General features: G+C 46.9%; 1 protein-coding gene across 1 annotated transcript in view; it reads right to left on the bottom strand.

Moving 5' to 3' along the window:
• Positions 1-1080: 1080 nt before the first annotated feature.
• The window catches only part of METRN (meteorin, glial cell differentiation regulator), a 17231-nt gene continuing 4831 nt past the window's right edge, over positions 1081-13480 (bottom strand). Inside the window, exons 2-4 of the mRNA XM_018571790.1 lie at positions 7039-7460; positions 3071-3130; positions 1081-1455 (exon numbers count right to left, since the gene is read on the bottom strand). Of these exons, the coding sequence (XP_018427292.1) occupies positions 1139-1455; positions 3071-3130; positions 7039-7460 (799 nt within the window). The 3' untranslated portion in view covers positions 1081-1138. The remainder of the gene's footprint in view (positions 1456-3070; positions 3131-7038; positions 7461-13480) is intronic.

The raw sequence follows: 13480 nt of genomic DNA, 5'->3' as shown, positions 1-13480 counted from the left end.
GGGGGGGGGGGCATTTCATTTTTTCACATTGATTGAGAAAGTGCAATTACCCTTTAAAATTCCTTTTCTTGATAATAACGTTTACACCACAAGTCCATTTAAGTTTAATGACCATATAAGATTGCCATAAATTATGGGCAGTTAGGATTATTTCCTCTTGTGAAAGACTAATGCATTTTTATAAAATTTAGTCGATGGTGAATGACCGGTCCTCTTTTTATTTAAAGCTAAAGTATTCATAGGAGCGCATTCAAAAAAAGAAGGTGGGATTATAAAAATATCCTCTTCACCCCACTGCCACAGTAACTCCAGTTTAAAGCAGTGGGGGAATGATATTGCTCGATATCCCAGTTATGCTACCGATTCTGAACTCCCAGAATGCCCCGCCGACCAATGGCCTGTCCACACTCTAGTGTCCCGTTTTCCCTTTTTTAGCTTTCATTTAATACTGGTTAAATCACAAAGAAGAGAGAGTGCTACATGGATGCTGAGGGCTTCGGCACACGCAAAATAGGTTCAGTGTTCGTCTTAAGCTGCCGTTAGGTTTCGAGGAGATACATGCAACCGCACCATCTCGGAGGTGGTCACATGTGGCTATAAGCAATAACGTACTCCCTAACAAATAGAGGGAATATAAGAACTGGCTCAGTTCTCTCTAACGTCTCTTTAGGAGTGCAAATTGTGAGAAGGAAAGGAGTTGGTCCTGAAGAAGGCTTCATGTTTCCTGGCTTCTCCATCGCTTGGTATTTCACATAACTGGAAATGGTAGATCTTGACTTAATTCTAGGCTTTAAGTAGATTCTTCTGGTTGGTTTAAGCCCAGAAGATAATCCGGAGGTAATTTTTTTTTTTTTGCAGTAGCTGGAGTCACTCTGCACAACCTTGGATCACAATCTAGCATGACTTTGAAGGATGGCTCCATAAACTGCCCAGTCTTTCAAGACTCTTGTAGCAGGGGTGACATTTGGAGACCAGAAGAGTCCCACTGGTGTGAAGCGTTGGCCTTGGATTCCTGAAAGCTGTGAAGATCCCACAAGCTACTGAAGATTGAATTGATGGGCAACTGGCTATCCAGCCATCATATTTATTCCTTCCTTTCTGTTGAGATCAAACAATGTCCCGAATTGTCATAGTAACCTCAGTCTAGTGCTATCTCACATGGGTTTTCATGGGTCTCCTTTGCTGTTTCATATACCCTCTTGAAGTCCTTGTAGCGAGGGGCACAGCCTAGCCAGGCGTCACCAAAGTGTACCCATCCCATAAACAGAAAGCTGCCTGGTCCTGGCCGAACCCCGCAGCTGAGAGGTGTCTTAATATTTCCAAGTGATTTTACAGAGTGTCCTCGGGCCTGAAACAATGTGAACTTCTGGCGAAAGACCCTCGTGGCGCTGACTGCGATGACAGATTCTTGCATGTCCTCATCATTGAGCACCGTTCGGATGTTGCCACGCACAACTGCGGAGAGAAGAAAAGCAAGTGAGCACATCAATGTCAAGATTTAGATATGTTGATATGCTCAACATAAAATACTGTTTTCACCTATGTTCATTTTTTGAGCTCCTGCAGCCCCTTTCAGCCACTTCCTGTCTACATGCACTTATTCCAGCACTGGCTGTACATCGTTGCTCTGGAGCAGCTTCCAGGTAGTGACAATGGTGGCAAATGCTCCAACACAGCCACCTCCAGTGTCTATCAGGAGCTTGTGTGAGAGAGGGACAATGCGGGAGTGTGACTGGTGAAGAATGGGGAGACAGTTGTCACTCCATAACAGGAAGTGCCCGAGAACTTTCAAAGCAGGATAAGCATATAATACCTGCTGAAAAAGACCTGAACAGGGACCTTCAGAGCAGATTCAGTAGGTATTATTTTTAATATAAAAAAAAAATGAAATCTCTTTGGAAATTCTATTAACACCTTACAGCTTCTCTGAGATTTTAGCGAATGGATTTACATCTACTTTAAACAAAAATAAAGGAAAACACTAAGCCTAAAACAATTTCTCTTTTAGTATGAAACCCAGAAAACCTGAGACTTCTAGCATGACCATCCCTGGACATCTCGACCTAAGGCCTACGCAGAAGGCTTAAGCCTTTCCCTCAGGCTGCATTGCTAAGGAAACTGAGTCTCCGCAGATACCCCCCCTCCCCTTCTGTACAGACAATCTCTATTCACTCTTTATTAGAATTCAGCAGGGGGCAAAGGAGGCTTAAGTAAGAGTGCAGAAGAAAATAGGCGATAGGGGGTTGGGAATGGACTCAACGCTTGACTAAGTCATTATTGCATTCCACTGAGTCAAGCCAAGCCAAGCCCATGAGTTAAGACTACAAAATATGCTACTCATGCTGGAGGGTTTTGTCATAAATGCCTGACAACTCAAGTTAAATCGGTTTTTAAGTGGACTGGCGGCACAGTTTGAGATTGGAGATGAGATAACGTTGGTCTTCAAAGCCCTCCAGCCCTTCAAAGGACAATTCGCTTTGTAGCTAATGTGTAGGAATTCTTAAAAAATTCCCTCGGCCAGTATTTGCTGTAATAAAAATGTATGCAGGCTGTCACGGGAGAGAGGGGACAATAGTCTTTGTTCCTGTCAAGCGAGGCATCCAACATTTTTTACGCTCAGTGGGCAAAATAATTTCATTATGGCATCAGAACTTGGCTTAAACTGAAGCTGTACTTTGCCCATAGTAGGCAAAGTATCATAATACAGGAAGGGCCATAAGGACTTTATACTCTACTTCAATAGCACCCCAATCTGGCACCAGACTGGATGAAGAACATCCATTGGGGACCAAATGTGACTTTCTCCTTGCCTACCCACAATAGAATGCTTGATACTAGAGTGGCCAATCAGTCGCCCCAATGCTGCCATACGGTAGAGGAGAAAGCGTGCACAGCCCTGTGTAAGTTCGGAACACAGCAATTTCAAGCGGGGTGCCACCAGCATAAGGTCGTGAGAAGGTGAATGTACATTTCCTATGGTTCCTTCCATAAAGAGTACCTGTTGCTTATCCTAGTACGGGCAAAGTACAGGTTCACTTTAACACTATACAAGATGGGGATGTCTACTCACCAAAGTCACTAGTGCAGACAGCCATAAGGATTTCTGTGTCGTTACAAGGGCGGCAGGCACCTACCAAAACAAAAATTGAGAAAAACTGAGTTACAATGACAACGGTTAAAGTTGAAGTTTAATCTATTTATATTTTGAGTTCTTAGTTGGACCACCCTAGGTAATGCCCACATGTGATGCCGAGCCTCGGTAGTAGAATTTGAAGTTAGTTTTTAGGGCTAAACTTTCTTACACAACTACCCATTTAAAAACTAATTGCTGGCATTTTTCTTTGTGTTGGAAAAAACATGGAAGTCCTGACATGAAGTGAGGGGGGATAGTCCTGGCATGAAGTGAATGGGGGATAGTCCTGACATGAAGTGAGGGGGGATAGTCCTGGCATGAAGTGAGGGGGGATAGTCCTGGCATGAAGTGAGGGGGGATAGTCCTGGCATGAAGTGAAGGGGGATAGTCCTGGCATGAAGTGAAGGGGGATAGTCCTGACATGAAGTGAAGGGGGATAGTCCTGGCATGAAGTGAAGGGGGATAGTCCTGGCATGAAGTGAAGGGGGATAGTCCTGACATGAAGTGAAGGGGGATAGTCCTGGCATGAAGTGAAGGGGGATAGTCCTGGCATGAAGTGAAGGGGGATAGTCCTGACATGAAGTGAAGGGGGATAGTCCTGGCATGAAGTGAAGGGGGATAGTCCTGGCATGAAGTGAAGGGGGATAGTCCTGACATGAAGTGAAGGGGGATAGTCCTGGCATGAAGTGAAGGGGGATAGTCCTGGCATGAAGTGAAGGGGGATAGTCCTGACATGAAGTGAAGGGGGATAGTCCTGGCATGAAGTGAAGGGGGATACTCCTGGCATGAAGTGAAGGGGGATAGTCCTGACATGAAGTGAAGGGGGATAGTCCTGGCATGAAGTGAAGGGGGATACTCCTGGCATGAAGTGAAGGGGGATAGTCCTGACATGAAGTGAAGGGGGATAGTCCTGGCATGAAGTGAAGGGGGATACTCCTGGCATGAAGTGAAGGGGGATAGTCCTGACATGAAGTGAAGGGGGATAGTCCTGGCATGAAGTGAAGGGGGATACTCCTGGCATGAAGTGAAGGGGGATAGTCCTGACATGAAGTGAAGGGGGATAGTCCTGGCATGAAGTGAAGGGGGATACTCCTGGCATGAAGTGAAGGGGGATAGTCCTGACATGAAGTGAAGGGGGATAGTCCTGGCATGAAGTGAAGGGGGATACTCCTGGCATGAAGTGAAGGGGGATAGTCCTGACATGAAGTGAAGGGGGATAGTCCTGGCATGAAGTGAAGGGGGATACTCCTGGCATGAAGTGAAGGGGGATAGTCCTGACATGAAGTGAAGGGGGATAGTCCTGGCATGAAGTGAAGGGGGATACTCCTGGCATGAAGTGAAGGGGGATAGTCCTGACATGAAGTGAAGGGGGATAGTCCTGGCATGAAGTGAAGGGGGATACTCCTGGCATGAAGTGAAGGGGGATAGTCCTGACATGAAGTGAAGGGGGATAGTCCTGGCATGAAGTGAAGGGGGATACTCCTGGCATGAAGTGAAGGGGGATAGTCCTGACATGAAGTGAAGGGGGATAGTCCTGGCATGAAGTGAAGGGGGATACTCCTGGCATGAAGTGAAGGGGGATAGTCCTGACATGAAGTGAAGGGGGATAGTCCTGGCATGAAGTGAAGGGGGATACTCCTGGCATGAAGTGAAGGGGGATAGTCCTGACATGAAGTGAAGGGGGATAGTCCTGGCATGAAGTGAAGGGGGATACTCCTGGCATGAAGTGAAGGGGGATAGTCCTGACATGAAGTGAAGGGGGATAGTCCTGGCATGAAGTGAAGGGGGGATACTCCTGGCATGAAGTGAAGGGGGATAGTCCTGACATGAAGTGAAGGGGGATAGTCCTGGCATGAAGTGAAGGGGGATACTCCTGGCATGAAGTGAAGGGGGATAGTCCTTACATGAAGTGAAGGGGGATAGTCCTGGCATAAAGTGAGGAGGGATATCCCTGGTAGGAAGTGAAGGGGTTATAGTCCTAGTATTAAGTGAGGAGGGATAGTCCTGGCAGGAAGTGAGGGGGTAGTCCTGGGCTGGCATGGAGTCTATATATGTTACATGGTTCTACAGAAAAACACATTGTGGAGATACCAAAGCAATTACGGACTGATAGCTGGGGGTCCCAGAAAAGTTTACACGGATGTTGGTGGAGCACCCCCAATTTAGGTTTGCAATCACCCCTAGAGATTCCATATACACACCAGAGTGTGTTTGTGTGTTTAAACAAAGCTTTGCATGTTGGCTAATTTTGGGACTGACTAAGTATCTGTGGTGGAAATCAAAGGACCTGTCAGTTGTCATGGCAGCACGCCCCCTTCCTCCGCTTCTTATCTGGCTAATTAATGGGGTTAATGGTTATATCCTTAGGCCCAGCAGGACACTGCCCTGTTGTTTAGAGAGGGAAAGGGGTGGGGGTGGGGGGAGGGAAAAAACTTCAAAACACTTCTACCTCCCCCACCCACCGGGCTGTGATGACTTCTCTCTGGCCCTCAGAGGACTGCTGCTAATGCACAGGCCCATTCACTAAGCTGTGATAAATTTGCATTACTAATGTTAGTGAGAGTCGCACCCCGGGACGCCGGTATCAGTCAAGGATTACGCTGCTGTATGGCGGATGTATGCAAACATTGCCTTATCTTCGTCTCAGTTATGTCCCTTTTCAAATGTACCCTGCCTGGAAAGTTTCAGGATTCTACCCGGATAGTTGGGATATGTGGATCCATATCAGTGACTGAAGATGACCATACAATAGCAGTACGGCCATACTGGCTAAACAAGAAAAAGGTTTCGATCCCTCCCAACGGTCTATTGTACCCTGACAGTGGCAGGTTTGGCTGCAGTCTGATTGGCCATAGTCACTATTCATCTGAAAATCAACTTTTGTTAAACGGAGGGGCCCGACTGGGTCACATACTGGCCGAATATTGGCCAAGTCAACGGGACTCGGCCAAAATTCAACCACTATATGGCCAACATAGGCCCCAAAGAGTCTTCATATAAATCCTTTATTGGAAAATGTATCTCCTACATAAGCAACCCAATTCCTATTTCAGTTCTAGGTAAGTCCTCATTCTCATTTTCACCAGACGCCAGTGCAGAAAACCTGCTGAGGTTCTTGACTCTGCCCCTCTTGCACTGGCCACCACAGTTATGCATAGCTAGGAATATTTCCCCACTGGGAGCCCGACTGGATCAAATACTGGTCAAATATCGGTCAAGTCAACAGGACTCGTCCATAATTCGACCAGTATATGGCCAACATAGGCCCCAAAGAATCTTAATATAAATCCTTTATTGGAAAATGTATCTCCTACATAAGCAACCAAATTCATATTTCAGTTCTGGGTATGTCCTCATTCTCATTTCCACCAGATGCCAGTGCAGAAAACCTGCTGAGGTTCTTGACTCTGCCCCTCTCGCATTGGCCACCACAGTTAGGAATATTTCCCCACTGGGGTCTTGGATGAGGCATGTGGTTTGGTTTGCAAGCACTGTGTGCAGGACTGAAATATTGGGTCAGGATGACCTTTAAAGTGCATGATAACCCCTGTGCTCTCTGCCTGTGCTGAAGGTTTATTAGTTACTTTGTTCTCAGCTAATTCTGTAAAATACATAACAGCTTCCCCTTATGTTATGGAGAATAGGACAGGGTGGGGTGACTCTGTTGCCTGTCCCTGGGTGACAACACTGCTCCTTCATAGACACAGTACAGTGAGTGAGCGTTGTCACCCTAGTACAGGAAGTGTGTAACTGGCAGGATCATCAGGTGAAAATAAAGGGAAGGGGGTCTAAAAAAGGAAAAGTAATGCAGCCACCACATCTAAGGATGAGTAACCTGCACTATATTACATTTTTGTGCTTGGGTTTCGATACACCAGAGAGGAGGAAGTTAACATTCGACTCACCTTCTGTGCTCAGCTTGTTGAGAGGGAGAGCTAACTGTCCATCCCAGTCACTTCTAAACTCATATCGGAAAGAAGCGATGCGTCGGCTAATGTCCTGGTGAGGGGTGGCTTGTAGAAACAGCGCTACCTTCTGGTGGGGCTGCCAGCTGAAGCACTGGACCCTGGAACGCGGTGATGGCCCAGTCTCCGACAGCAGTAGCTCCAGCACCCCTTCCTTCTCCAAGTACAGCTGCGCCCCTCGGAACGTGGCCACCGGCTTGATGCAGGCTGTGAAGCGCCTGGGCCCAGACCCCGGGGAGGCCAAAGGCTGTCGGGGTACCAGGCTGAGGCGTAGAGCTCCAGTTGGATACATCCATTCTACTGTTCCCTCCGCGCAGTGCAACAAGACTTGCTCCACAGATCTGGGTTCCAGGGACAGACCACTGTAGAAGATACAAGAAGACAATAAAGAATAAGAATTTGAATTGAAATTCATCATCTCATCAAACCAAATCTCTTTCTGCTTCAGTTATGGTTTTGGAAAGAAGATTGACTTTAACAACAGCATCCAATAACACGGAGAGGGTGAACAGATTTACATAAATCAATGCAAATGGCAAAAATTTAGTTGCCAAACAAAGAGAGAGAGGGGTATTGGTTTTGGCAGAGGCAACCTAAGACTGGCAATGCAAAGGTACCCACGGAAAAGGGGCATTGATAAGTCGTGGCATCTGGGGCACTGGCCCGTTTCCCTGTCAAGTACCCCAGGTCACAGACCTGCAGTTATTACCTCCTACATACTTGTGTCTAGGGGAGCAGAGACAACAAAGGGGGAAGCTATCTGTGTGTTGTTTAGCCTCTGGTGCATCCTTTCTGAACCAAGGTTCTATGGAACCCTAGGGTTCCTCCAGAGATTTGTTGAAGTTCTTTGAGGAATAAGCAGTGAACTGACTTCCTTCCTGATGGTGCCTGCAAAGTTCTAGGGCCAACATCATTGGGCAGAGCCAGTGGACCGAGACCAGTAGTGCACCTCATCTTTTCTCTTACATAAGTAACTGACGCAAAATATCTTTTAGCTATCTGTAAGAGTGTCGTTCTTCCAAATGACCTCCTATGCAAGTGGATATACTTCCTTCCACTGACCACCAATGCAAGTGAGTATTCTTCCTGCCACAAACCACCAATGCTAAGAGGTATTCTTCCTGCCACTGATCAACAATGTAAGGGGGTCCAAAAAATTATCCACCTTGGGTGTCAAATACTCTAGGGGTGCTACATTCCTTATAATTTTAACTCACTGATGCCCCTAATTCAGGGGTAGGCATCCTGGAAACTCCGGTTGTGGTGGAACTAAGACTCTCATGAGGCATTACAAGCCTCTGACAGCCACAGGCATGACTCCCAGAGACAGAGGCATGACGGCATTTATAGTTTGACCATACCTGGAGTGCCAAGGCTGCCTGCTATTGTTATCTGTCAACGTATTGGTTTGTAGCAGGAGTTCTCTGAGTTCTGAAAATCATTCAAGGGTTCCTTTGGGGTGAAAAGGTTGAGAAAGACTCCTTTAGCGTATAAAAAGAATACACCCCCATAATATAGGTCAGACAGGAGGCAGATTGAGGATCTCTCTACGCAGGAGTGAATAATACTTATAGTACTAGGCATTGGTGTATTTAGGTCTTGTGCTGCCCTGGGCAAGACTAAACTCGGGCACCCCCTAATCTAAATTTGCCCCACCCCTTCCTGTTTAAGACATTTTGCGTAACCTGTCATTCGCTGGATTCAGCTTTATCCAGCTTCTGACAGGCTGCGCTATTAGCGTAGCAGGGAAGCCGAACTCTCAGGTGGGTTATGCGGTGTCCGTGGTGGGCTTTGCGGGGTCTCAGATGGGATGTGAAGGATCTCTGGTGGGCTCTACAGGGTCTCAGCCTGAGACCACGCAGAGCCCACCACAGACCCTGCACAGCCCACCATAGATCTCAACAGCCCACCTTTGGGCTGTGTAAGATCTATGGTGGGCTCTGCAGGGTCTCAGGTGGGCTGTGCAAGGTCCATTTCCCTGCACATGTGCTGCTCCTCTTATCTGCAGCTCCCCAGCCTGCCTCCGGGACATCCCATGGTCAGATCGTGGGGTATGGGCAACCACGAGCTGCACGCAGTATCTCCTCCAGTCAGCCGGCCATGCCGTATTTCACTGGGTCCCGGCCCCACTTCCTCCTCCATCGAGCAGCTCTCTTAGGCATATTAGGGGGCTGCAAGGTCCAACAAGCGCCTGCCTAATTTGCTTGATTAGGCAGCCGAGGCTGCCTGATTTGTGAGGCCCAGCTCGCCTCATTAATTTGTGCCGCCCCCCTGGAAAGTGCCACCCAAGGCAAACGCCTTGTTTGGCTTGTGACTGATACACTCCCTGGTAATATGGTAAGAGGATGGGACATCGGGAAGAAAGAAAAAAGATAGGGAAAGGAAAAGGTAGGGAGAGCCAACCCAATCTGGGCATTGTTGTATTGTTGTAGTCAGAAATATTGCGTAATTGAGATTTTTTTTGGAACAATTAATGGGATCGTAAAAGCAACAATGTGTACTTTGTGTCCAGCTAAATATGTGTTTGACCAGTTCTGTCATGAAACAAGACAATATGACCCATTAACTGATTTACAACTTTGTTTATGTGTTACAGCAATTCCCAGCATGTACGAGCGTCTATGTTGAAGCTAAGGGAGGGTATGGGAGTGTACAAAGATATTTGTGCCACGGAGAAAGTTATTTTCACAAAGAAGACTTCCCGGCCAGTGGTCCCACTCATCAGATGAGCCTCCCCAAACCAGAAATGGTTGATAACACAGAACATAACCCTGAGCTTAGCTTACCAGCACATGTAAATACAATGTCAAATGCTACGAGCTTTGGGTGGATGTGGAAACTCATGCAGATGGTATTTACGTTGTACATCAATCGGTCAGTCCACGCTGTGGACTAGGTACAGCCTGGTGGCCTCCTCTGCTTCAGTAGACCACTTAGGACTCCAATGGAGCATCATTTGTACCTCATTATGCTACCATGGGAACTTTTTTATCCTGTTGCATTTCTCACAGTATGACATAAACTGAGGATCTCATAAGAAGAGCAGGAAGCCAACATTGACCAACATTGCATTGGAGCAGTTCATTCATTTCCTATGGTTGACACACAGTCATGGGAAAGCCAACATTTTGAGTTTTCTGCAGAACAGGGGACATTTCCCAATAGGTGAACCTTGTCAGGAAATGGTTAGGTGCAAAATTGTCTGTAAAAAACTTGCGTTGTGCTCTTTTTCAGGGATTTTCCAGGGGCTCCCTTTGAAGTCTATTGGGGCCAGAATCGGCAAGAAGCTACTTCACTTTTTTGAGCATTGAATGACAACACATGGCTCAGAAATGAACACAAGCACAGTAAAATAACATGGACATGTGAGTGTTGGGAGTTGGTGCACATGTGTGGATGGGGGCTTAGATATATAATGAGCTTCAAAGCACCAAAACAAAACCAAGGGTACTTGACCCATTTGTGGCCAATGCACTTCAATACACCTGGTGCACATGGTCAGACATGGTGTTTACTGCCTTGACAAGTGTTGGGGGCCCCAGTAAGAATGAGTGAGATGCCCTCTAAATCCCATGTACAATCGATGTTACTACGTGTATAAAAAAAAAACACATATTAACACACGTTGTAATGCTCACACACAGTGGGGAAGCTAGACATTCTGTCACCTGGGGCAAAGGCTCAGAGTTGCTCCACCCCCCAAGGGAGAAATTCTCCATCCACACAGCCAGTTGCACCCCTACTAAATCGGCACCCAGGGCACATACCCCCCAGCCCCCCCACTAGGTTCGGCCATACTTAGACATACTGTAAGTGTGAAGTCAGCTTTAGTGGTCACAGCAGATCTGGAAACTCATGAGTCCTCACTATTGTGATCTCAAAGAAATAACAAAGCCATTGGGTAGTTCCCAGCCCCAATAACACAGAGGTATCAGATCTGGGTGGGCTAATACTTTCGGGGCCCATTCAGACTATTGTCTGTATAGGGCAACACACAATAACACAGGGAAGTAAGTGCAGCACGTTGTGGTGTCGTTCATTCCTTATGGTGCAATGCAGATACTTTTTCAGTGTATCTCGATGCACAGATGTGAATTAAAAAAAATAATACTGGTCCATAATCTTAAGACCTTTATCGCAACAAAAAGGGCCGATAAACTCCCATCGGTGCAGAGCGGGAAAATTATGTACAAAACTGTTGCAAAAAGTTGCAAATTGCTACAAATGATCTATTATGTTTCAAAGGCTGTAGTTTAATAAGGAGTCCTATTCCGCCTATGCCGCTGATGCACATCCCACTAATTTATCGGCCCATAGTGTATATAATACAGGTTTATCTTAGTCCCTTAGGGCCCATTCACACTATGGGCCCGATAACCTATTGGCTATACTACACTAATTTACTATATATATTATAGTATATCCGATAGGTTATGGGGCCCATAGTGTGAATGGGCCCTAAGGGACTAAGGGAAACCTGTATTATATACACTATGGGCCGATAAATTAGTGGCATGCGCATCAGTGCACAGGGTATATATGTACACCGTCACTTACGCCACTCCGGGTGGTTTAAACCTCTAAGGGGTTACTGGCAATCCGCCTGGCGTTCTGCTGGGAAAAGCAATTGACCCTCGACAGTAACCCCGGGCCCTGCGGAGTTGTCATCCCAGAAATTGGCCGCAGTCTTCAATGACAGACATGCACAGCAGCTGTCAGCGTCCTTAAAGGTGCAGCGCGACAGATGTTGGAGTTGAGTTAAGGGGAAAGATTTGAGCTGTGTGTGAAAACATTAACCGCTGCCATCAACATAATGCATTAAAAGGAACCTGCCATCTGAGAAATGCGGACTCTACCATTGCTGCCCCCCTTGGAATGGCTGTCATTCCGATCCTCTACTCTCAATACCGTGTCGCTGACCCCAAAAAAGTATGCAGATAAGGACCCCTGATTGATCTGCGTATATGTTCTGGGTCAGAGACCTCCAATTGAACCGAATGCAGCAGTTGTGAGTAGCAACCAGGCAAGTAGCATTTTCAACAGAAGCCCAACACTGGCTACACTGCGCTGGCATAATAGTAGAAGAATTTGGTGGGTTGTCACAGGCAAAACGTATCAGGGGCTTATTTACTGCATGCAGAGTACTGATGACTGGTCACTACTGGTTACTGCATTCGCCCTCGCCATACTTTGCGCTGCCTTTTCCAGACCTTGTCAGCTGATAACTTCCTCTGCTCGCTCCTATCAGTTACATTGTTCCCAGCTCTCTGTAGACTACAGAACACCCCCCCATGTTTTGAAAAGAGGAGAGTGGGGCATGTTCTATAGACCTGGCAAACTTCCTGTTTTGGGGTGACAACGCTGTTCACCCTTAGATACAGTGCATTGAGCGAGGATCACTCACGAATGTCTGTTCGATTTTCTTTTGGCGTCTAATCGACGTTCGCTTTCATTGACGAGGAAGATGGAAGGCTCACAATGGAAAGTTTTTCTCCTTTCTTATCTGAACGAACCAAATGCTAACTATCAACGTGATTGCCGCTCAGGAAAAATCATATACAGTGGTACCTCGGTTCACGAACTTAATTCGTTCCACGATTTTGGTCGCGAACCGAATCAAACTGCGATCAGAACGCGATCTCGAGTACAAGAAGCCACACCCATGTGTCAGAGCGGGGAAGATGGCTGCGGTTGTGTTCATCACCCGATCATGAACGGAAGCAAAACGTTGCCGAACTTCCTGTTCGTGAACCGAGGTACCACTGTACATTGTAATGGGCACGAAGGGGACCTGTTTAATGCGTCTGGGATCCCATTCCAGTAGCCGGTCCAGGCTGTTCAATAAAATCAGTTGACTCTGTGATGACGAATCGAATTAATGATTTCAAATGAACATTCACACAAAATGTTACGAATTCATGTCCACCTTGAGCGTTGTCACCCTAAGACAGGAAGTGTATCACTGGTGAGGTCACCGGGTGAAAATAAAGAAGAAAACGAATGCAGCCGCCAGATCTCCGGACGGGTGATGTACAAATTGTTACATTTTTTTTCTCTTTGGATACAATGCAAAACACAAATGAGGATGTCATGAGGAACAGTTTGGGGCGCAGAAGTTTGGCAGAGCGCCGGATGTCATTTCACAGGGAAGAGACGCGTCCTCCGCCATGGCTCCTTCCTATTTTCGGGAAGATAATATAACAATCGGCGACCCCAGGGGACGTATAAATGATAGAACAGCCGCTGATGACTTCCTGAGTGAGATCAGCTCTGGGGCCGCAGGGTCATCTAGAGTCTGTCATTCCAGAATGGGGAGATGATATGAACTGGCTGACTTCCTGCCCAGGGAAGGGGGTACGTGGAGGGGGTAAATGGGGGCGGG

The sequence above is a fragment of the Nanorana parkeri genome, unplaced genomic scaffold (genome assembly GCF_000935625.1).
Source record: "Nanorana parkeri isolate BGI_ZX_2015 unplaced genomic scaffold, ASM93562v1 scaffold1837, whole genome shotgun sequence".
Classification (NCBI taxonomy): Eukaryota; Metazoa; Chordata; class Amphibia; order Anura; family Dicroglossidae; genus Nanorana; species Nanorana parkeri.
Note: the sequence above shows the minus strand (reverse complement) of the source record. Positions and strands in the feature narration are given on the sequence as shown.